This window comes from Eschrichtius robustus, chromosome 5 (genome assembly GCF_028021215.1).
Source record: "Eschrichtius robustus isolate mEscRob2 chromosome 5, mEscRob2.pri, whole genome shotgun sequence".
NCBI classification, from domain to species: domain Eukaryota; kingdom Metazoa; phylum Chordata; class Mammalia; order Artiodactyla; family Eschrichtiidae; genus Eschrichtius; species Eschrichtius robustus.
In genome coordinates, this window is record NC_090828.1 from 34,531,737 (window position 1) to 34,556,977 (window position 25,241).

At 39.8% G+C, this 25,241-nt stretch overlaps 1 protein-coding gene across 3 annotated transcripts in view; it reads right to left on the reverse strand.

Annotated features, from left to right (window-relative positions):
- Positions 1-591: 591 nt before the first annotated feature.
- Positions 592-25,241, reverse strand: part of CASP8 (caspase 8) — a 30,537-nt gene continuing 5,887 nt past the window's right edge. The window contains exons 2-9 of one of the 3 annotated variants that reach the window (XM_068543830.1): positions 20,432-20,769; positions 17,107-17,212; positions 16,117-16,255; positions 15,960-16,004; positions 6,974-7,059; positions 5,214-5,355; positions 2,626-3,127; positions 592-1,481 (exon numbers count right to left, since the gene is read on the reverse strand). In XM_068543830.1, coding sequence (XP_068399931.1) covers positions 1,346-1,481; positions 2,626-3,127; positions 5,214-5,355; positions 6,974-7,059; positions 15,960-16,004; positions 16,117-16,255; positions 17,107-17,212; positions 20,432-20,736 — 1,461 coding nt within the window. In that variant the 5' untranslated portion in view covers positions 20,737-20,769 and the 3' untranslated portion in view covers positions 592-1,345. The remainder of the gene's footprint in view (positions 1,482-2,625; positions 3,128-5,213; positions 5,356-6,973; positions 7,060-15,959; positions 16,005-16,116; positions 16,256-17,106; positions 17,213-20,431; positions 20,770-25,241) is intronic. The other 2 variants (XM_068543829.1, XM_068543831.1) reach the window with 2 other exon arrangements.

Sequence of the window (25,241 nt, forward strand, 5' to 3'; positions counted from 1 at the left end):
CCAATGCAGCCAAAAATAAATAAATTTATAAAAAAAAAAAAAAAAAGAAAGAAAGTATTCTGGTTTTTATGTGACAACTCCCAATTTTTAAATATGGACAAGAGGGAATTCCCTGGCTGTCCAGTGGTTAAACTCTGTGCTTTCACTGCCGAGGGCACGGGTTTGATCCCTGGTCGGGGAACTAAGATCCTGCAAGCCATGCAGTGGCAATAAATAAAAAAATACATACATACATACAAGAAAATTTTTAAAAATACAATTGTGTGAGCCAACATTGGGAGGCTCAAGGAAAACATATCTGTGATCCAAACATTTTCTACCTGTAAGATTAGATTCCATTGGCAAAAACAAAACAAAACAAATAAACAAAAACAATCTCCAAGGAATAGTAAGATAAAATTATATTTTATTCTATTAAAAATATTTTTTACGTTTTTTTTTTAAACTTAGCTTTGAAAGATAACGTAATTACTAAAGGTTTAAAGTGAACCAAACACACAAAGAAAGAGCAAATGCATAAAACGAACACAGAATGGCTATTAAAAAAGCAAATCATTTTCAACAACACAGAAGCATGTATATTAAGAGCGTTAAGATAAAAGCTGAAAAGGGAGTTTGGAAACAGATTCTAAAGAAATTGAAAACATTTAGAATTTTTAAAGTTTTTAAAACAAGAATTTTTTTAATTTTGTATTTTAAAAAATCTTGTAAATTAGTGTACAAGATGGCTTGGGAAAGGAGGGACTGGAAGTACAAAACAGTCAAGTTAATATCCAATTAACATCATTTCTCTTAAAAGTGAGCTGAATACTGTACTTATGAGTAATAAAAACAAGGAAAATCATGCTTAGGTTTTTGAAATCTAAGTCTAAACAGTGGTGTCTTTCACCACTGAAAAGCAAAGTCTGCTCATGGCGCAGGAGAGGAAGCTCACATGTTTCTGGGATAGCTTGTCACACTCACCAGCAGCAATCAGGCTGGATGTGGGAGCATTATACCCTCAACCTCAACACACGAGGGGTTTCCTTTGCTAGGTCAGATCACAAATATCTCCCTCAGTGATCTTTGACATTTCTTTTAAACTTACTATACTTTTTGTATCTACTATAAGTTCATTTTTAAACTTTTTCATCAAATTAAAAACACAATTAAAATCATGCCTACAGCTATGACTGTCTAGCTATTGCAAAGCCACAGATTTAGCTTGAATTTGCATGCAAATTAGATTGTCCTGACTCCCATTCTCTCCCCTTCCAGCTATCAAGAAAAAAAAAAAAAAAAAAAAAGGAAAGAATAAAATAGCAGCATTTTAACTATTGTTTAGTTTTGCAACTAAACAATAGCATCAATTAAGGGGAAAGAAGAGTTTTTTTCTCAGTGTGAAAGTAGGTTGTGGCATCTGTTTGCCCATATTTTTCTTGTCATCCTTATTGCTTACTTCAAAGTTCACCTTGGTGAGGATGGTGAGAATATCTTCACCCCTGAAAAACATAACATAACCTTGTGACCATCTATGGGGGGAAAAATCAACTGGTAAACCCTATCATCTTCTGTGATTAGTGATAGTTATTTCCCTCAAAACAACAGGCATTTGAAATAACAAGATGTTAAACCAAGACCTACCACAGCTTTCTAGGTAAAGAAGTTGTCTCAGAGCTTAATATCTTATGACCATCAGAAACTTCACTGTCAACATCAGATTTGGTTTCTTTGCCTCCTGACCTATTTGTACCTCACTCTGCTCCGTGTATTGTGTCACTTACCCCCAATCACCTCAACGCCCCCCAACATCCTCTGCCTCAAATTGGCATTGCTTCTGTGGATTTATCTGTGGCCGCATCAAACTTCAGGCAAGTGGAAATTGAAAGTCTCCTGCAGCCACCCCACTGCTTTCTCACCAGCTTCTCTTATCAGTTTAGTTGGGCAACCTGTTTATTCACTTCTGTAGCTAACCCCTTGGAACCTCGCAGGATTCGTGGTCTAAGTTACAAAATGAAAATGCAGTGTGGATGTTATGGTTCAGTCCTTTATCTGCCATTGGAAATTCTTGCTCTTCATACACTTAAAACATAATGAGACACAGAACTAGAAGCAACCTACAGAGGATTCCTTGCTATTTATCTGCTGGTTGTGTGTGCATTTGGTGAACTGTGCCGTACAAAACCATCATTTAAATAAACGAAACATAAGATAATAAATGAGGGAAAGTTATTTTCCCACATTTTGTGTGCTTCAAAGCAGGCCAAATTTGTGGGAATAGAAAAAGTTTCTGATCTTTAGCACTTATCTCCCACAAGAGGGTCCAAGGTTGGTTAGCTATTATAGAACTTTTGACAGGGTTGGAGGAGGTTAAACATGGAAATTCCAAACTAGTTGAGTGGGTTCAGTCATGTTTCTGCCTAAAGACAGAGATGGACTATATGACTTTGCCATCTTTCCCACTCTATGATACGCTGATTGCCCTTTGAGGTGCTAAATAAAAGAAACTCTTCAGTAAGTATTTCAGTTTTTTCCATCGGTAAATTTGCCCTCTTTCCCACTCTGCAACTGACCTGAGAATTACAGTTATGTGCTCCACAGCTAGACGTTTAAAGATGAATGAAGTGTTGAATAAGCAAAAATTACCTAGGACATCTTTCTCTCAGGCTCTGGCAAAGTGACTGGATATACCAGGTCCCCTCCATGGTGCTTCGGTAGGAAACACAGTTGTTCACCGTGGCCATCCCCAGCAGAAAGTCAGCCTCATCTGGGATATATCTCTTCTGAAGTGATGAATCCATTTCTAAATAGGCTTCCTTCTGTTCTGAGTCAGTCTCAACAGCTATACCTCTCTGGTAGTTATCCCCTTGACAAGCCTGAATAAAAAAGATTTTGGGTTTGCCAAGAAGGGAAGGGCACTTTGAACCAGTGAAGTAAGAGGTCAGCTCATAGATGGGGGCTTCCTGCCCATCAGAGCCATAGATGATGCCCTTGTCTCCATGGGAGAGGATGCAGCAGATGAAGCAGTCCTTGTTATTGTGGTCCATGCTTTGGTAGGATTTCAGAACCTCACAGATTTTCTTTGCAGTGTAGTCTTTGTAATGCACTATCTCAAAATGAAGCTCACTAAAGGTCTTTCTCAAAGCCTCTGAAAAGTGAAACAAGAAAAGTCATATTACACCGCAAGAATTCCCAGACCACAACCCAGGACTAGAGAGAACGCTGACCAGATAAGAATCTGAACAGAACTTAAAAACAAGACCCTCTATATTAGTGGCTGGATTCCATAGACTTCTAATATTTACTACCACTAGCTGCAAATATTTCCCAGCCCTGAGGCAAAAGAGAAAGGGGAGACTGCTATTGTGGGCCTGTTGTCTTTTCTCAACTAGTCTACAAGATGGGTAAGCTATTATTTAGGCTTACTACCTAACCAATCTAAAAAGTAACTGTAATACTTACATAATCAGAAAAAAAGCAAAAAAAAATTTTTAATAAAAGATCCATACTTATTTTATCCTGAACGCTCTCAAAATTGTTCATCAAAATACAAGATATGAATGTTTTAAAAGTCAAGTAGAACTAAAAGACTTATTACAAAAAAGCTACCCCCCTCTACTCCTTCCTTTTACCCAGTCATGTTCTGTCCAGCCATTTCTATGAAGGCAACCACTTTCAGCTTATAGCTATTACTATTTTTTTGGTATTAGCCTCCATTTTGTAATAAATTTGGGCTCATTTCTATTTATTCGTTTATAAATTTTAGACTTTTGTATTGAGTTCCTATTGTGGGTGATGAGTGCTTGGTGTTCTTACACATTTACAACTTTTAGTTGAAGCAATAGAAATATATGTATTACTAATACTATGTAAACATAATATTCTTTAATTATGCTTCCTTTCTTATTAAACTTTTTTGTCTTTCCTGGAATTAGCAATAGCATTATTTTTTCATTGCTTTGTTTTCTACATGCTTAACATTATTTTTCCCCAAATGCTCTAATTGATCTAGTCAAAGTCTTTCAACACTTTTCAGGCTGCCTGTCTGATTATTTTAGATAAAAATAGCATATATTTAAGGTGTACAACATTATGATATGAATAGTGAAATGATTACTACAGTTAAGCTAATAATATATCTCCTCACTCAGTTACCTTTTGTTTGCATGTGTGTGTGTGTGTGTGATGAGAACACCTGAAATATAGTCTCTTTGCATATTTCTCATGTTCAATACAGCATTATCAACTATGGCCATCACGCTGTACAGTAGATTGCTAAACTTATTCATCCTACACGCTGCTACTTTATACCCTTGATCAGAAATACAATCAATGCCATTTTAATAAAAAATGTTTTAATGGTAAATATTAAGTAAATGAAAATCGAAGGCCTGAAACCTTTTCTTCAATACCAAGATATACGATGATGAATGATGTAGTCAGTGAACTTAAGTTCTGTGGCTTTTTAAAACCTTAGAATAGATTTGCTTGAATAAACAAATGTTAACAGAAACCATTCACAGAGTCCTGATGATTAAAATCAACCTATCTTATTTTCTAAACTGCTCTATTTAAAAAATAAGTAATTACCTGATGTTATGACTCATAAACACCACTTTCAAAAATTCTTTGATCAAGTAAAAATTCTTAATATCACAATGGTTGGGTTGAATTATTTCTTTTATTGCTTTTAGTTGTAGCCATTTCTATGTTCACATGACGCAAATTATTTTTCATTTAACTGGTAAGCTCTCAATCTTAGCCGAAAAAGGCTGAGCCAAAGACTTTCTGTTTAGTTTAACATTTGAAAATGCTATTTCTGTTAAGGACTCAATTTCTGCTGCACTCATAGCCCAACTTTTATAAACACAACTTCCGTAAATGGTCTTGATACCAAAGCAATGTTTTCACCCAACACCTAATACACTCTATAGAGGCTCTATTCATTTAGCTGAATTAAAAACAAAGTTTATTGTTGCTTTTTATAAGCCTTTTAGTAAGATTTGATATTTTATCTTTATATATATATTGCTCTGATTTTTAAAATTAATTTAAAAGAAAACAAAAGCAGAAAACTAGCAAGTATATAAGAATGTTGTTCACCTCCACAGGGAAATACGGTTATATCCATCTTTTTGAAACACATGGCCCTGTTGATACAGCTTTTGTTCTCCCCTTTTGACAAAAACATCCATATTAGAAATATTTCATTTCTCTTTTGGGTTCTACTGTACCTGCATCCAAGTCTGTTCCATTCCTATCCTTAATGCTGTGAAGTTTGGGCACATCCTTCCTTGCTATGCTAAAATCATAATTGTTAAAGATCAAACAGTATCCCCGAGGTTTGCTTTTCATTCGGTAAACCGTGTTCGATGTCTGGAAAACAAAAATCCAACCCAGGAGCTGACTCTGTGGGTCAAACACTTGAGATGTGAACAAACAACTCCCTAGTAAGAGGTTAGGCATCACCTAAGCCAAACTGGGATGCAAGTGCACTTTCCATAGCCCCACCCCAACTTGGCACTGCTCCCCTAAGGAACTAGTTTCCACTCATTCCCCGACAAGCATTGCAGACTCCTTCCCCACAGTTAGTGTGGAAAGTCAGTGTCCCAATACCTGGGCCTCCTGAGCATTTGCACTTATATTAATAGTGTTGTCACCACATTGTAATGGTATTATTTATTCTCATTTCTGCTCGAGGCAGGGAACATCTGTGCCAGGGAATAGGATTATTATTAGTTTGTGAGAGCTCAATCAGGAGTTGCTGGATGAATGACTGTCTTGGTGCTATCTCTGGGCTGCCCCTTTGAGACCTTGTGATTCCCTCGGCTCTCTGCTCAACTCATCCATGCTTCTGGGCTAACAGGTGAGGGCCTGCCCATCACACGGCATAGCATGGTCCCAGGATTTTTCAAGCTGATGGCTTAATCTGGATCTCAGGACCACGGTGACTCGAGGAGACAGATGTGTTGGGCAGGCAGGTCTTGGCTGTGCTACAGGTTACAGTATCCACACTCTACTACTTGACAGTATCAATCAGAGGTGACCCTGTGACCTCCTGACTTCCCTGGGGTTGTTTCAGGGCTGAGATATTTAGCATTTATTGGGAAATCCATGCAGCCCCTCAAGGTAGAGAAAAGGGCCCCAGACTAGGGGGCCAAATTCCTGGCTCTACTACTTAATAACCTTAAGACTTTGGACAAGTTAACGAACCTCTCTTGCACTCAGTGTCATTAGCTGATGGGTGGGGATGACATTTGCAGAGTGCTTTTACTGTTTACAAAGTGCCACATGACTTCAGTTAATCCTTGATGTTCAGACTGAGAGACGTCTGGTAATTTGCTTAGGAGTCCACTAATAAACGGTCTCTCCTAAGCTTAATTTCAAGTCTCCCACTAGACATTAGGCATACAGGGTTTCCTCTGCTTCCCACCACAAGGAAGAGTGAATGGGCTGCTGAGTCACAATGTGGTAAATTGCTGAAAGTTACAGAAACAGAAGTGATATCTAGAAAGGCAATTTTGGGGCCAGCTCATTGGGATGAGATCATAGAGACAACTAGATCGTGAGCATGTGCTGCTTACACCTAATCACAAAGGAGAAACTGTTTTGAAATGCCAAGCTAAAAGAAGACTTTGCTTTTTCTAATCCTGCTGACTCTTCTCCCAAAGCCCTCTCCCATTTAGGCTGATGCAGCTGCTGAAAGGATCAGGTTGGAGGCTCCCCACCCGTCTGCCTTCCAACTATTCCAACATCTTTGCTTTTAAAATAGAAATTTAACACATGGGAAATCAAAGAGATCAAAATTTTTTCAAAAATTACAAAGTCACATGTTAAACTTGTGCTTTTGTGAATTTTTTTCTACAGTTCTCAACATTTTCAAGAAGTTTCTGTTTAGTTTCTATTAGTTTATCTGGAAGCTAAAAAAAGCTCAGGAACACAATACTTAGAATCTGCAGCACAAAGGGGAAAAGGAATGGGAATTTCCCGGTACCTGCGACTCACTGTCTTTTTCTCCTGGAGAGTCCGACATGGCCAGCATTTCAAGAGAGCCCTCCCTTATGAGCAATTGTGACACATCTGGAATGACACAGGCAGGGAAGGTGCTTTGGTGAGGAAAGATGTAGCACCCAGGACAACATAAGGTCCCTTTTGAAATGAAAATTCACAGGACTTCCCTGGTGGCTGAGTGGTTAAGAATCCTCCTGCCAATGCAAGGGACATGGGTTCAAGCCCTGGTCTGTGAAGATCCCACATGCCGTGGAGCAACTAAGCCTGTGTGCCACAACTACTGAAGCCCGCATGCCTAGAGCCCATGTTCTGCAACAAGAGAAGCCACCACAGTGAGAAGCCCACACACCACAACGAAGAGTAGCCCCACTTGCTGCAGCTAGAGAAAGCCCATGAGCAGCAACGAAGACCCAATGCAGCCAAAATTTTTTAAAAATTTAAAAATAAATAGAACAAATTTTTTAAAAATAAAGTCAGGATTTGTTAAAAAAAAAAAAAAAGAAAGAAAGAAAGAAAGGAAAAAAAAGAAAATGCACAGACCACCTTGAACATAATATCCTTGCAGTTCACAGAATAAGGGAAAATCTTATCACTAACTAACTCTGCCCCTATTTCAAACATGCTGGCCTGGGGCTGCAGGGTCTTTGTCTTTTGACAATGCCTTTTATATCTTCCAATGTGCAGAGAAGGTGAAAAGTAGCCAGTGCTATTAGGAGAACAGGTCCATTAACATGCAAATGTCATTTGCATACAGAGTGAAGTAAGTCAGAAAGAGAAAAATAAATATTGTATATTAACGCATATATGTGAATCTAGAAAAATGGTACAGATGAACCGGTTTGCAGGGCAGAAACAGAGACACAGATGTAGAGAACGAAAGTATGGATACCAAGCGGGGAAAGTGGGGGGGTGATGAATTGGGAGATTGGGACTGACATATATACACTAATATGTAGAAAATAGATAACTAATGAGAACCTGCTATATAGCACAGGGAACTCCACTTCACTGTACAGTAGAAACTAACACAACATTGTAAAACAACTATACCCCAATAAATGATTAATTAATTTATTAATTAAAACAAAATGGAAAAAAAAAGATGCAGATGTGGTCACAGTTGTCACTGCTGTAGCCCTCCCTCTCCACAGCCTGAGTGAGCAAGTGCACCCTAATCAGCCACTGCTTTTGCCCCCTCGTGCCTGGGTGGGGAACAGATGCCTGAGGGTGGCCCACATGCAGAGACGGGACCAAAACCAAAGCTGAACTACAGGGGAAGTGGTACCAAAGAAGAGAAAGGGAGATCTCTCTGTGCAGCCACAGGAGCAGAGGATTAAATCCCTGCAATTGGCTTGGTAAACCCTGCAACTGTGGAATATCTGAATAGACAATGAGTGTTCCTGCAATTGAGGCTGTGGACGTTGGGGGCAACTGTGGACTTTGGGGGCAAGCACAAGCCGGAGTTGGGCCAGGTCAGAGTCTGAGCTGACCCCACAGTGCCCACAGCAGGTCCAGAGACCTACCTAGAAGTACTGGAGGACTTCCCGGGCAGGCAGGGATTGGCTGCGCTTCACTGTGGGAGCAAGGACACTGACAGGTGAGGCCACAGGAAAATATTAACATTACTATTATTTTTTTCACTTTGTTCTATTGTTGTTTATTATTATTTTAATTTTTATTTACTTTTTCTTTTCTTTTTTATGCTTTTATTTGTAATATATATATATATTTTTAAATTAATTAATTAATTAATTAATTTATGGCTGTGTTGGGTCTGTTTCTGTGCGAGGGCGTTCTCTAGTTGCGGCAAGTGGGGACCACTCTTCATCGCGGTGTGCGGGCCTCTCATTATCGCGGCCTCTCCTGTTGCGGAGCACAGGCTCCAGACGCGCAGGCTCAGTAATTGTGGCTCACGGGCCTAGCTGCTCCGTGGCATGTGGGATCTTCCCAGACCAGGGCTCGAACCCGTGTCCCCTGCATTGGAAGGCGTTTTCTCAACCACTGCGCCACCAGGGAAGCCCTGTAATATATTTTTTACTTTATTTTTTTCCTCTTTCTACTTTACTTTGTCATTATATTGTGCTTTTTCCTTGTTTTTGTTTTTCCCTTTGTTTTGCTTTGTTTTTATCTTCTTTTTAACTATATTTTATATTTTTCAATTTTTACTTTACTTTTTTGTTGTTTTATATTTTTTCCTTTTGTTTTCATCTTTCTTATGTTTTTATCTTTTTTTAATCTCTTTTGTGTGTTTGTTTTATGCTTTCTTTGCCTTTTTTTAAGATTGCTTTCTCCTTTTGATTGTTTTTTTTGTTTTTTCTTTTTGATAGTTTAGTTTTTAGTGTCTGTTTTCATTTTGGGGTTAGTTTACTTGCTTGGTTGCTCTCTTCTTTTTTGCTTTCTCTTTTTCTTTTCTTTTTGTGAGTGCGTGTTTGTGTGCGTGTGTGTGTGTGTGTGTGTGTGTGTGTTTGTGTGTTTTTGTCTGTTTGGTTTTGCTTTTACCATTCAACTTGGGGATTTGTTAGTCTGTTCTTTTTTTTTTTTTTTTTCCTTTTCTTCCACACCATCTGGCTTGCAGGGTCTTGGTGCTCCAGCCAGGGGCTGGGCCTGAGCCTCTGAGGTGGGAGAGCTGAGTCCAGGATGTTGGACCACCAGAGAACTCCTGGCCCCAGGGAATATTAATCAGCGAGAGCTCTCCCAGAGGTCTCCATCTCAACAGTAAGACCCAGCTCCACCCAAGGGTCAGCAAGCTCCAGTGCTGGATGCCTCACAACAAACAACTAGCAAGACATGAACGCAACCCCACCCATTAGTCTAAACCCCAGCCTTTAGTCAGACAGGCTGACTAAAGTCCTACTAAGCTCACAGACACCACAAAACACACCACCGGATGCGGCCCTGCCCATCAGAGGGACAAGATCCAGCTCCCCCCACCAGGAAGCCTACACAAGGCACTGGACCAACCCCACCCACTGGGGGCAGACACCAGAAGTAAGAGGAACTACGACCCTGCAGCCTGCAGAAAGGAGGCCCCAAACACAGTAAGTTAAACAAAATGAGAACACAGAGAAGTATGCTGCAGATGAAGGAGCAAGGTAAAAACCCACAAGACCAAACAAATGAAGAGGAAATAGGCAGTCTACCCGAAAAAGAATTCAGAGTAATGATAGTAAAGATGATTCAAAATCTCGGCAATAGAATGGAGACAATACAAGAAATGTTTAACAAGGACCTAGAAGAACTAAAGAGCAAACAAACAGTGATGAACAACACAATAACTGAAATTAAAAATACTCTAGAAGGAATCAATAGCAGAATAACTGAGGCAGAAGAATGGAGAAGTGAGCTGGAAGATAGAATGGTGGAAATAACTGCTGCAGAGCAGAATAAACAAAAAAGAATGAAAAGAATTGAGGACAGTCTCAGAGACCTCTGGGACAACATTAAACACACGAACATTTGAATTATAGGGGTCCCAGAAGAAGAAGAGAAAGAGAAAGGGCCTGAGAAAATATTTGAAGAGATTATAGTTGAAAACTTCCCTAATGTGGGAAAGGAAATAGTCAATCAACTCCAGGAAGCACAGAGAGTCCCATACAGGCTAAACCCAAAGAGAAACACACCAAGACACATATTAATCAAACTATCAAAAATTAAATACAAAGAAAAAATATTAGGGACTTCCCTGGTGGTCCAGTGGTAAAGAATCTGCCTTACAATGCAGGGGACGTCGATCCTTGGTCATGGAACTAAGATCCCACATGCCGCAAGGCAACTAACCCACGTGCCACAACTACGGAGCTCACATGCCTCAACTAGAGCCCGTGTGCCACAAATTACAGAGCCCGCGTGCTCTGGAACCTGTATGCCACAACTACAGAGCTCATGCACCCTGGAGCCTGTGCACTACAACTAGAGGGAGAAAACCCACACACCACAACTAGAGAGAAGCCCACACACCACAACGAAGAGTCTGCACACTGCAACAAAAGATTCTGCATGCCTCAACAAAGATCCTGTGTGCCACAACTAAGAGCCGACACAGCCAAAAATTAAAATTAAAATTAAAAAATAAATAATAAATCTTAAAAAAAAAAATAGAAAAAATATTAAAAGCAGCAAGGGAAGAGCAACAAATAACATACAAGGGAATCCCCATTAGGTTATGAGCTGATTTTTCAGCAGAAACTGCACAGGCAAAGGGAGGGCCCAATATATTTAAAGTGATGAAAGGGAACAAGCTACAGCCAAGATTACTCTACTCAGCAAGGATCTCATTCAGATTTGACGGAAAAATCAAAAGGTTTACAGACAAACAAAATCTAAGAGAATTTAGCACCACAAAACCAGCTCTACAACAAATACCAAAGGAACTTCTCTAAGCGGGAAACACAAGAGAAGAAAAAGACCTACAAAAACAAACTCAAAACAATTAAGAAAATGGTAATAGGAACGTACATATTGATAATTACCTTAAATGTGAATGGATTAAATGCTCCAACCAAAAGACACAGGCTTGCTGAATGGATACAAAAACAAGACCTGTATATATGCTGTCTACAAGAGACCCACTTCAGACTTAGGGACACATACAGACTGAAAGTGAAGGGATGGAAAGAGATATTCCATGCAAATGGAAATTAAAAGAAAGCTGGAGTAGCAATACTCATAACAGATAAAATAGACTTTAAAATAAAGAATGTTACAAGACACAAAGAAGGAAACTACATAGTGATCAAGGGATCAATCCAGGAAGAAGATATAACAATTATAAATATATATGCACCCAAGATAGGAGCACCTCAATACATAAGGCAAATGCTAACAGCTATAAAAGGGGGAAATCGACAGTAACACAATAAAGGTGGGGGACTTTAACACCTCACTTACACCAATGGACAGATCATCCAGACAGAAAATAAATAAGGAAACACAAGCTTTAAATGACAAAATAGACCAGATAGATTTCATTGATATTTATAGGACATTGCATCCGAAAACAGCAGATTACACTTTCTTCTCAAGTGCACATGGAACATTCTCCAGGATAGATCATATCTTGGGTCACAAATCAAGCCTTAGTAAATTTAAGAAAATTGAAATCGTATCAAGCATCTTTTCCAACCACAATGCTATGAAATTAGAAATCAATTAGAGGAAAAAAACTGTAAAAAACACAAACACATGGAGGCTAAACAATATGCTACTAAATAACCAAGAGACCACTGAAGAAGTCAAAGAGGAAATCAAAAAATACCTAGAGATAAATGACAAAAAAACACGACGGCCCAAAACCTATGGGATGCAGCAAAAGCAGTTCTAAGAGGGAAGTTTATAGCAATACAATCCTACATCAAGAAACAAGAAAAATCTCAAATAAACAATCTAACCTTACACCTGAAGGAACTAGAGAAAGAAGAACAACAACAAAAAACCCCAAAGTTAGTAGAAGGAAAGAAATTATAAAGATCAGAGCAGAAATAAATGAAATAGAAACAAAGAAAACAATAGCAAAGATCAATAAATCTAAAAGCTAGTTCTTTGAGAAGATATACAAAACTGATAAACCTTTAGCCAGTCTCATCAAGAAAACGAGGGAGAGAACTCAAATCAATAAAATTAGAAATGAAAAAGAAGTCACAACAGACACCGCAGAAATACAAAGCATCATAAGAGACTACTACAAGCAACTAAATGCCAATAAAATGGACAAGCTGGAAGAAATGGACAAATTCTTAGAAAGGTATAACCTTCCAAGACTGAACCTGGAAGAAGCAGAAAATATGAACAGACCAATCACAAGTAGTGAAATTGAAACTGTGATTAAAAATCTTCCAACAAACAAAAGTCCAGGACCAGATGGCTTCACAGGTGAATTCTATCAAACATTTAGAGAAGAGCTAACACCCATCCTTCTCAAACTCTTCCAAAAAATTGCAGAGGAAGGAACATTCCAAAACTCATTCTACGAGGCCAATATCACCCTGATGCCAAAACCAGACAAAGATATCACAGAAAAAGAAAATTACAGACCAATATCACTGATGAATGTAGATGCAAAAATCCTCAACAAAATACTAGCAAACAGAATCCAACAACACATTAAAAGGATCATACACCATGATCAAGTGGGACTGATCCCAGGGATGCAAGGATTCTTCAATATACACAAATCAATCAATGTGATACACCATATTAACAAATTGAAGAATAAAAACCATATGATCATCTCAATAGATGCAGAAGAAGCTTCTGACAAAATTCAACACCCATTTATGATTAAAAGAACTCTCCAGAAAGTGGGCAGAGAGGGAACCTACCTCAGCATAATAAAGGCCATATATGACAAATGCACAGCAAACATCATTCTCAATGGTGAAAAACTGAAAACATTTCCTCTAAGATCAGGAACAAGACAAGGATGTCCACTCTCGCCACTATTATTCAACATAGTTTTGGGAGTCCTAGCCATGGCAATCAGAGAAGAAAAGGAAATAAAAGGAATACAAATTGGAAAAGAAGAAGTAAAACTGTCACTGTTTGCAGATTACATGATACCATACATAGAGAATCCTAAAGATGCCACCAGAAAACTACTAGAGCTAATCAATCAATCTGGTAAAGTTGCAGGATACAAAATTAATGCACAGAAATCTCTTGCATTCCTATACACTAACAACGAAAGATCAGAAAGAGAAATTAAGGAAACAATCCCATTCACCATTGCAACAAAAAGAATAAAATACCTATGAATAAACCTACCTAAGGAGGAAAAAGACCTGTACTCAGAAAACTACAGGACATTGATGAAAGAAATCAAAGATGACACAAACAGATGGAGAGATATACCATGTTCTTGGATTGGAAAAATCAATATTGCAAAAATGACTATACTACCCAAAGCAATCTACAGATTCAATGCAATCCCTATCAAATTGCCAGTGGCATTTTTCACAGAACTAGAACAAAAAATCTTAAAATTTGTATGGAGACACAAAAGACCCCAAATAGCCAAAGCAATCTTGAGAAAAAAAAAAAAAAATGGAGCTGGAGGAATCAGACTCCCTGACTTCAGACTATACTACAAAGCTATAGTAATCAAGATAGCATGGTAGTGGCACAAAAACAGAAATATAGATCATTGGAACAGGACAGAAAGCCCAGAGATAAACCCATGCACCTATGGTCAACTACTCTATGACAAAGGAGGCAAGGATATACAATGGAGAAAAGACAGTCTCTTCAATAAGTGATGCTGGGAAAACTGGACAGCTACTTGTAAAAGAATGAAATTAGAACACTCCCTAACACCATACACAAAAATAAACTCAAAATTGATTAAAGACCTAAATGTAAGGCCAGACACTATAAAACTCTTCGAGGAAAACATAGGCAGAACACTCTATGACATAAATTACAGCAAGATCCTTTTTGACCCACCTCCTAGAGAAACAGAAATAAAAACAAAAATAAACAAACGGGACCTAATGACATTGAAAAGCTCCTGCACAACAAAGGAAAACATAAACAAGATGAAAAGACAACCCTCAGAATGGGAGAAAATATTTGCAAATGAAGCAACTGACAAAGGATTAATCTCCAAAATATACAAGCAAGCAGTTCCTGCAGCTCAATATCAAAAAAACAAACAACCCAATCCGAAAATGGGCAGAAGACCTAAATAAACATTTCTCCAAAGAAGATATACAGATTGCCAACAAACACATGAAAGGATGCTCAACATCACTAATCATTAGAGAAACGCAAATCAAAACTACAATGAGGTATCACCTCACACCTGTCAGAGTGGCCATCATCAAAAAATCTACAAGCAATAAATGCTGGAGAGGGTGTGAAGAAAAGAGAACCCTCTTGCACTGTTGGTGGGAATGTAAATTGATACAGTCACTATGGAGAACAGTATGGAGGTTCCTTAAAAAACTAAAAATAGAATTACCATATGACCCAGCAATCCCACTACTGGGCACATACCCAGAGAAAGCCTTAATGCAAAAAGGCACATGCGGACTTCCCTGGTGGCACAGTGGTTAAGAATCCACCTGGCAATGCAGGGGACACAGGTTCGAGCCCTGGTCCAGGATGATCCCACATGCTGCAGAACAACTAAGCCTGTGTGCCACAACTATTGAGCCTGCACTCTAGAGCCCGCAAGCCTCAACTACTGAAGCCCGCGCACCTAGAGGCCGTGCTCTGCAACAAGAGAAGCCACCGCAATGAGAAGCCCGCATGCAGCAACAAAGAGTAGCCCCCACCCGCCACAGCTAGAGAAAGCCCATGTGCAGCAACAAAGACCCAACACAGCCAAAAATAAATAAATAAATAAATAAAATAAATTTATTTTTAGAAAAGACACATGCATCCCGATATTCATTGCAGCAGTATTTACGATAGCCAGGTCAAGGAAGCAACATCAATGCCCATCAACAGACAAAGGGATAAAGAAGATGTGGTACATATATACAGTGGACTATTACTCAGCCTAAAAAAGGAATGAAATTGAGTCATTTGCAGAGACGTGGATGGACCTAGAGACTGTCATACTGAGTGAAGTAAGTCAGAAAGAGAAAAACAAATATCATATATTTAACACACATATGTGGAATCTAGAAAAAATGGTACAGATGAACTGGTTTGCAAGGCAGAAGTAGAGACACAGACATAGAGAACAAACGTATGGACACCAAGAGGGGAAACGGGGGGTGGAATGAATTGGGAGATTGGGATTGACATATATACACTAATAGGTAGGAAATAGATAACTAATGAGAACCTGCTGTATAGCATGGGGAACTCTACTTCAATTCACTGAAACTAACACAACATTATAAAACAACTCTACCCCAATTAAAAAAAAAATGCAGATGTGGTAGAAGGTTGTGGAGAGGAGGCAATGAGGCTATCAGGAAGTAAATTAACTAAATAAACCTCGAAAACATATCTGCAAGTATTACCGTTTGAAAATTCATCTGGACCTCTTTCAAGGCTCATTCTTTGCTCTGAATTTAAAAAGAAACACACACATGTTTGATTAGAAACTGCTGTGACATAGAGGAGTCTGTCCATTTAAGACTACATTTTGCTGATCCACAGCTCTCAGGTTATTTATACCTCTGCTTAGTTCTTCATAATCGTTGATTTTCTTCAGCAAGCTTTTGTTGATTTGCTCACAGATTCTTTTCAGGGTGTCCAAGTTTCTTTCCCCTAGGATGACCCTCTTCTCCATCTCTATGAAGATATCAAGCAAGGTCTAGAGGGAGGAGAAATCAAGTTGGAAGACTAGACGGAGCCATATTGGCTTTTATATTAACTTTTTTTTTTACTTCCACTCTCTCCAAACTAAGCACCCATCCTAGCTTCCCAAGCCAACCCTCCTGAGAGGACATCCTGGTCTTATAAAGCCAATCAGTAGATTATTAGGGAGGCAATTCATGATTTCTGGCCCAGAAAGACAGAAATAAGAAGACACAGGAGAAGTCACATCAGATGTCACCTAGTCCCCAGGCCCAGGCCCTGTGCTGAAACTGCCTGTGGACTCCTTTATGTGAAGACAGTGAAGCAGCCCGAGTGCATGGCTGAGATGCGACAGCCTGGTCCCTATGGCAACAGCCCTGGGGACTGCCTCACACCCTCCATTGCCTCTGCCACCTGATCATCTCCAGGCTGAGTGTCCCCATAACACACACACACACAGACAAGCACACACACATACAACATTACATCACAACACACACACACACACACACACACAGAGTTCCAGGTCCCAGGTTGTTTCAGAGACTGCAGAAGTGGGGAAACGATCTCAGGCCCACCACCATCTCTCCTGGCTCTGCAAGGTCTCCACAATGCCTGTGCCTACACACCAGCCTTCTCCCCTTGCTCCTCACTCTGCCTTGTTCCTGGTAATTAACGGGAGCAGCACTTTACAGTATACAGAGGCATCATATCTACAGCACTCACGCCTGACAGCATTCTTCTTCTCCCCAGTTAAAAAGTGAGAACTCATGTTGCTTTTACTGACAAGTGCTCTCTTTAGTCTCAGAAATCCCCACTGGCTGACTCACCCTCAGGACTAAACCTCGGTCAGACACCAGGTCTTACCATGTCATCATCCAGCTTACATTTGGCGATCTCCTGGCTCAAAAAAAACTTGAAGTCCTTCAATTCCACTTTGTTCACATCTTCTGAAATCTGAAAAAGCATGACCCTGCAGTGGGAAACAGAAACACTTTAGAAATATTTTCTTAAATGATTTCCCATCCGATATATGGAGTCACAGTGGACTTGATTCCTATGGCCTCCCTTTAAAACAAAGCCAGATAATGACGTGATTTATGAGTTGAGTCCTTGGAAAGAGGCTAGTGTAGTGACACTGAAGACAAATGGCTCAGGCCCAACTATCCCATTCTTAACAGAATTTAAAGTTCTCCAACTTTGACTTTCAGTTAATTTCAGTTAAATGAATTGTGTTTTTCCTTTGTCCTTCGCTATAAAATCAAGATCTTATTGCAATAGAAAAAAAGCTTTGATTTTGGATATCATGCTTTTCAAAACGCAAATCAGATGGAATTCCTCAATTAAAACTAGTCAATGTTCTCCCAGCCGCTACCTTCAGTAGGAAGGCCAAACACCTCCTTCTGGAGTACGGGCTTTTGTGAACTGAGCACAGCCTGCCTCCTCATCTCTGGATGCTCCTTACTGCTGTCCCCCCATCTCCTCTCCGAACACACCCAGCTGCCCTGCCCCTCACCCTGTTAGGCTGGGCCTCCTCCCACCGCTATCCCCTTGTCCGTCTGCAGACAACCACTCATTCACTAACAGCTCAAGCACTGCCTCACTGTCCTCAAGGCTGTATTCACCCCACCGTACCTGCCTGTGCATCGCCAGAAGAGTAACACACATAACTGGCTGTTTATGAAGCTGTCCAAGTTCCCTGAGAATGGGATCAGTGCCCTTTTGGTTTCCATAAGCCTAGAGAATCATGAGATACAGTGTTTAAGTGCAGAGGACCCAGACTCCTGGTGTTGGAACCTTGGATCCACCATCCATGAGCTGTGTGGCTTTAGACATGTTACACATTTTTTCCCCCTCATCTGTAGACTGTAGATAATACTCTATTTACCCCTCTGGGAGGTGTTGAGGATTACTTGAATAAGTTTACCTGAAGCGCTTAAACCAACCTTTGGCAACACACTAAGTGTTCAAACATGACAGGCATTATTATTTCCTAAATTATGATAGGCTCTTGGGATATGCTTGTTGAATGAACAAAGGAAAGTTTTATAAGTCAGCAAACCTTTTACTATTATGGTGCAAAGGAAAATAACTTTAATACAAAAACATGTTAACTTCAAAATTAAATTAGAAAATTAAAATTCTAAAAATAAAAACATGGTTGACCCTTGAGCAACACAGGTTTGAAGTGCGCGGGTCCACTTATGTAAAGATTTTTTTCAATAAATACGTAATACAGTACTACACAGTCTGCAGTTGGTCGAGCCCACAAATGTGGAACGTAAGATACAGAGGATTGACTGTAAGTTATAAGCGGGTTTTTGTGCAGAGGGTCCACACCCCTAACCCCCATGTTGTTCAATGATCAACTGTAGTGTAGAAACAGAAGTTACTCAGTATTATCACCTGCTTCATCCTTCTTCTCATGGAATCTCTACCCTAGAAGTATTTCTTTAAAACTTTCTCAGTTTGACCAAGATTGGGTCCAGTCAAAAGCTACCTCCCCTTTTAACTTTATCACAAGGTATTTTGCCTTTCTACGTTCCTCATTACTGAAACCTACTGGCTTTCTTGTACCATCGTTGTCTAGAAATAAATCTGGATGGTTTATAAGGTACTAATTTTATAGGTAGCAATGATAATTTGAAATTTTAAATATCTTATAAATGGAAAGGGCTACACTAGCATTTTTTTCCTACTTGATATTCAACAATGATGAACAAGCAGGAGATTTTACTTGTGCTGACCCTTTTGTTCCCAAGCTAACATGCTGAAGATTTTAACAGACAGATCCTGCCCTTGTTAGACACTCGTAACCCTCCAACAGAGAGGCCCATGTCATTGTCTGCACTGAAAGTTGCCTTGGCCTTGCTCACATGGCAGGAGTGCAACCTTCAAAAGACCAAGACAGGGGACACAAGATGAGACCCTCTAGCTTTCCTAATTATGGAGCTGTTGTTTTTTATGATTAATTGATGCCTTAATGAAAAAAAATTCATTACAAGGACTTCACAATTCTATTGAACCAAAGTTACCCAGTTTTGAATAGTATCCTTCCCCACTCTCCTTCCAATTTCATGTCCACTTGGAACGTGTAAAAGTGACTTTACTTGGGAAAAGGGTCTTCGTGGATGTGATCTTGCCAAGATAAGGTCATAGTAGATTAGGGTGGCCCTAATCCAATGGTTGGTGTCTTTAAAAGAAGAGGGAAATTAAGACACAGATACACAGCGGAGAAGGCAAGGTGAAGAAAGAGGCAGAGATTGAAGGATGCATCCATAAGACAAGGAACACCAAGGATTGCCTGCAACTACCTGAAGCTAGGAGAGGATCATGAAACAGATTCTCCCTCAGAGCCTCTATAAAGGAATCATTCCTGTTGACACCTCAATTTCAGCTTCTAGCCTCCAGAACTATAAGGAATTAACTTCTCTACTGTGTTAAGCCTTTGGCAGGACAGACAGCCCGAGCCACTGCTGTTCTGACAGCATCTGGGGTCACAGGGATTAAGCAGTCATTGGGCGTTACAGGATGGCTTATGAAGTAAAATTGTGGAAGCTGTTTAACCTTACAATGATCGGTTATTACAATGGGGGTTTCCAGATGGCCAGGCATAGATTAAAAATGGTTATCTTATACCATAAAAAAAGAAAGCACTCATTGCGGGGGTCCGGCCTGGCCAATCCAGAATGACTGGCGACACACAGCTCACTGAAGAACTTGGTAACACAAGCCTTAAGGTATGGAATAAAAGCCTAAAACCCTACTGAGAATTTCATAGTCATCCAGAAGTAGGTGGGAGGGGGTCTCAGGTGGGAAGTAGCGATGTTTTATTCAATAATAGGCAAAGAAGTGCATGGTATGGGCATCAGCAAAGCAGAGGCATCAAGATAACGGATATGTAACAGAGAGAGAGAGTTAGAACGTTTAAAAAATGTCTATTTGGATTTCGGCATACCTATAGGTGATGTTTCACCTTGGAAAGAAAATTTTATTTTATGGTTTTAGCATGTTTTTCTCTGAATTCTACATAAAGTCTCTAAATTTCTTAATCTGACCGTGGTGGGACATCTTCCCAAAGCCTCCAAAGTCACACCACACAGACAGCCTACAAACAGCATCAGCCCTGCCCATAAAGATGTGTCCATTCAACCCACACGTCCCAGTTCCACACCGTGGAGGTTTTCCCCACCTATAGGCAGAGATCTGGGCCCTGCCCGGCATCTGAAGCTCCCTCTCCATCTCCTCCTCACTGGTATCCAGGTAGGTGAGCAGCAGATCCAGTCTATTCATTCGGAAAAGCAGCTCCTTCAAGAAGGACAGGTTGCTTTCCTCCAACATTCTCTTTTCTTGGAGCCTCTGGAATAGCATCAAGGCATCCTTGATGGGTTCCTGCTTCCTATGTGGAATGTAGTCCAGGCTCAGGAACTTGAGGGCAGCCAGGTCTTCACTGTCCAGCTGTTCCCCAATATTATAGAGACATCTGTTGAAATTCATGCTGATCAAGCGTTAGGAGAATGTAGTTGTTACCTAGGTTAAAATACAATGTTATGTTCAGATGAGCAAGAAAACTACCACTTACTGATTTGTTCCTTCATCAAATGCTATTACATCTACTATATGCCAGACATTATGCTGTGGATACAGGCAAGAAAAAAAAAAACAAAAACCGAACAAACAGGTTCCCACTCTCAAGTAGCTTACTGTTTTGGAAGGTAGATTTACAAACTAGCCAGTGGTCCGAGAGTTGTTACCAGGGCACAGTAGAAATACAGAGGAAAGAGCCTTAACTCAGCCTGGGAGAAGGGCTTCCTGGAAGGAAGTCACCTTTGGGGAGGAGATGGTGAAGGACAATTTTTGAAGGAAATAATTTATGCAAAAGTTGGAGGCAAGAATGTTCAAGTCAGTTCAGGCAGGCAAAGGGAGCTCAAGAAAGTAACCACGAAGGGTCTGGGAGAGGGAGTGGTGAGACAAAGGGATGGAGCTGTGGCCGGGAACTGTTATAAAGGGCCTCATACGATGGGTCAAGGGGGTCAGGCTCTCTCCTGGATATAATGGGAAACCAAGAAAGGATTGTAAACATGAGCGTGACGTCATCCAATTAGGGATTAACATTTAAAGTGTGGGGGACATATGTAGATGTGTAACTGAATCACTTTGCTTCACGCCAGAAACTAACATAACACTGTAAATCAACTATACTCCAATATAAAATAAAAATTAAATTAAAAAAATAAAATAAAGTGTGGAGGACAGATTAGAAGGGTTGGAGGTGGGAGAAGTCATGTGGTCTAATGGAAATGGTGGCAGGAGGACACAATGCAGTGCTCTCCCCCAAGGGCCTCAGGACGGGCACACACAGCTGGTCGAGAACCCAAGACTGGAAACGGAACCAAGAGAACTCGGTCAGCCTTTCAACACAAACAGTCTCTAAATCAGATTATGGGGTATTTTCACATACTTACATGTTTGAGCAGGTAAAAAAAAGAGCGTGCAGTGTTTCAGGAAACCCCAGACAACCTTCACGCAAGCAGCCCCAGATCTGGGGTTTCTCCCCACTCGAGCCCCTTGAGTCACCTTGGCCAATTTCTCCCTCACCTCCCCTGCTCTGATAGGCCCATGTTCATGGTACATGAGCCCTTGGAGCAGGGTTTGTATCGGGTACATCACAGGAACAAGACCGGGACCTGGATCCCCGGGCTGGGCTACAGGGCCACTGTCAAAGCCAGGAATCTCACCTGCAGCTGACTGTCGGAGAGGCAGGCAGTGCGGTGGTTCAGAGTCTGGGGCTGCGGGGTCCAACTGAACCTGGACCAGAACCCAGCTGGGGCACTGGGCCAGGCCTGGGCAGCTCACGGCCTATGAGGGTGAGATTCCTCCTCGGTAACGTGGGATCAGAAGAGCAATATCTCCTGAAGTGTTGTGAGTATACAACACCTATCATGCTTTTAGAGTAACGACCAGCAACTAACGAACAAAGGCGTGTTCACCTGAAAGAAGGAAAGACCTTGGCTGTGGGGCCGGATACCACTGGGCATGTGACCTGAACACTTCTCTTACCCTCCTGGTTTTCCCACTTCCTCACTGGAAAATTCATTTGGAAGCAGTGATTTTCCACCTCTTCAACGTTGAAGAACTCTTCCTTGCAGGCTTACTCAGATGCTCCCTTACCTCAGGGCTACCATCTGCAAACCTTGAACTAGAAAACCTTTAACTTCTCGTCCAGCTCCATCATTTGCTTGCTCCCACAGACTCTGTGCCCCTGGGCACTTTCTTTAACCTCAAGTAACCTTAACCTGTTTGGACCTCTTTCCTCCCTGAAACAAGGCTCCTAAATTTTTAAGCGCCCTGCATTCACTGACATTCTCGGATGAAACCACAAATCCTGACTATCACTTGAGGGGTGATGGAGTGAACCAGGACCTGTGTATTTTGTACCTCTGATGTTAAAATAGAAACATTAAGGTAAACTTTAATATTTTTAAAAAGTGGCCCAAAAGACTTTGAAGCTTTTAGTTTTTCTTTTTAAAAACACCTTTTCTGGGACTTCCCTGGTGGTGCAGTGGTTAAGAATCTGCCTGCCAACACAGGAGACATGGGTTCAAGTCCTGGTCCGGGAAGATCTCACATGCCGCGGAGCAACTAAGCCCATGCACCACAACTACTAAGCCTGCACTCTAGAGCCCACGAGCCACAACTACTGAGCCCTCGTGCCACAACTACTGAAGCCCGTGCACCTACAGCCCATGCTCTGCAACAAGAGAAGCCACCACAATGAGAAGCCCTCGCACCGCAACAAAGAGTAGCCCTCGCTCGCTGCAACTAGAGAAAGCCCATGCGCAGCAATGAAGACCCAATGCAGCCAAAAATAAAAATAATTAATCAATTAATTAAAATAAAATAAAACAGTATTTTTAAAAAAAACAATCCTGATTACTTCCCCCCAATCCTGATTACAGAACACTGGGGTGTTTTTGTGTTTTCTTTTGGTAAAAATTGAAAATATGATAAATTATAACATGGTCATGGTTATCATTATCATACATCACATACACACAAATACACATTTATATAAAAATTAGAATCAGGTTGCACATCCAAGCGTGTACATCTGTATTTTCTTTTATACCCACTTAATATTTAGAATGAATATTTACCCTTACCATAAATATTCTTCTTTGGCATATTTTTAATATTTCTTGATTTCCAGCATGTGGAGATACCAAAATTTATTTTAAGCAATTTTCTGTTTCTTTACTATTAAAAATAATATTGCATTGAGAGGCTTTTTCATATATCCTGTGCATACCTCTGATTATTTCCTTCTTAGAATTGGAATTATGGGCAAAACTTTTTTTCTCCCTTTTAATCTAGAGCTGACATTATTGTTTAGACAAGTTTTCTTGATTAGGAAACTGGAGGGACAGTGTCTTGGAAAGATACATTTTGATTTACACTGGATTCACAAAGGCTGCAGAGCCTAGATTATTCACTGCAAAAGCAATCAGTTATCATGAAAATACTTTTATATAGGAAAGATACCTTAAATATTTGGGCTGCACCTAAAAGCATACGTTCAAAGTTCAACAAACAAAACCTCTGGACGTTCAAGGGAACAAACTAGCAAGTCCATTCCTTAAATCACACTCCACAGAAACACACATGTGCTCAACAGGGTTCGTTCATGGAGTCTCCCCACAGCCCAATATATAACCCTGAACAACTAGAAACATCCCAAATGTCCTCCAATAAAGGAATGGCTAAATTAACTAAAGCATAGTCATCCTACAGAATATTATGCAGCAGTTAAGAAAATGCACTCCAACTTCTGAAATTAAAATGGATTGATATTCAAGATATGTTATTATGACAGTGAAAATAGCAAGTTGCAATATAACCAAAAATCATACATCTACTTTTTAGAAATACTCAAACAACATAATTAGATTTTCAGTGATTACAGACATATATATTAAAGCAGAAAATAAAAGATAAGGAAATTCTGGAAAGAGACATACCAAACTCATAAAGTGCCTAGATTTTGTATTCACAGATCTTTGAAGAAAATACACAGGAAGCCACTTCAGTGGTTGCCTGAGAGGAGAGGAACTAGAGGCCTGGGGGGTGGACAGGAAGAGACTTGCTTTACATTCTATACCCTTTGCACAGTGTAAATCTTTACCATTTTATTACCTTAAATGTACATGTACTTAAATTAAAATCTCTATTTAAAGAACTACTTTTATTCCAGTATATGAAACTGGAAAGGATCAGAACTGGGTCCAGCCCTGTTTAAAACCATTAGGTCCAGTGTCCTTAAACCTTCTAAAAAGTTCTAACCATTGCTAAAATATCATTTTACAGAATAAAATCAACCAAAGAATCAAATGAAAGCAGAATCTCTTTTTTTTTCCCCTTGCAATTATTTTCTTTCTAATGATAACAATGCTTATTGTATTCCTTTTAGAAAATACAGGAAAGATAAAAAGGAGAATAAAAATTACCTATAATTCTATCATCCAAAGATTAAATGCCTAATCAAAACATTCTCTGACGTAAATCATACCAATGTTTTCTTAGGTCAGTCTCCCAAGGCAATAGAAATAAAAACAAAAATTAACAAATGGGACCTAATCAAACTTACAAGCTTTTGCACAGCAAAGGAAACCAAAAACAAAATGGAAAGACAACCTACAGAATGGGAGAAAATGTTTGCAAATGATGCAACCAACAAGGACTTAATTTCCAAAATATATAAACAGCTCATAAAATCAACAACAAAAGACAACCAAATCGAAAAATGGGCAGAAGACCCAAAGAGATGTTTCTCCAAAGAAGAAAGACAAATGGGCAATAGTCACATGAAAAGATGCTCAACATTGCTAATTATTAGAGAGAGGCAAATCAAAACTACAATGAGAAAAAAAAAAAAAAAACTACAATGAGGTATCACCTCACACTGATCATTAAAAACTCTACGAATAACAAATGCTAAAAGGGTG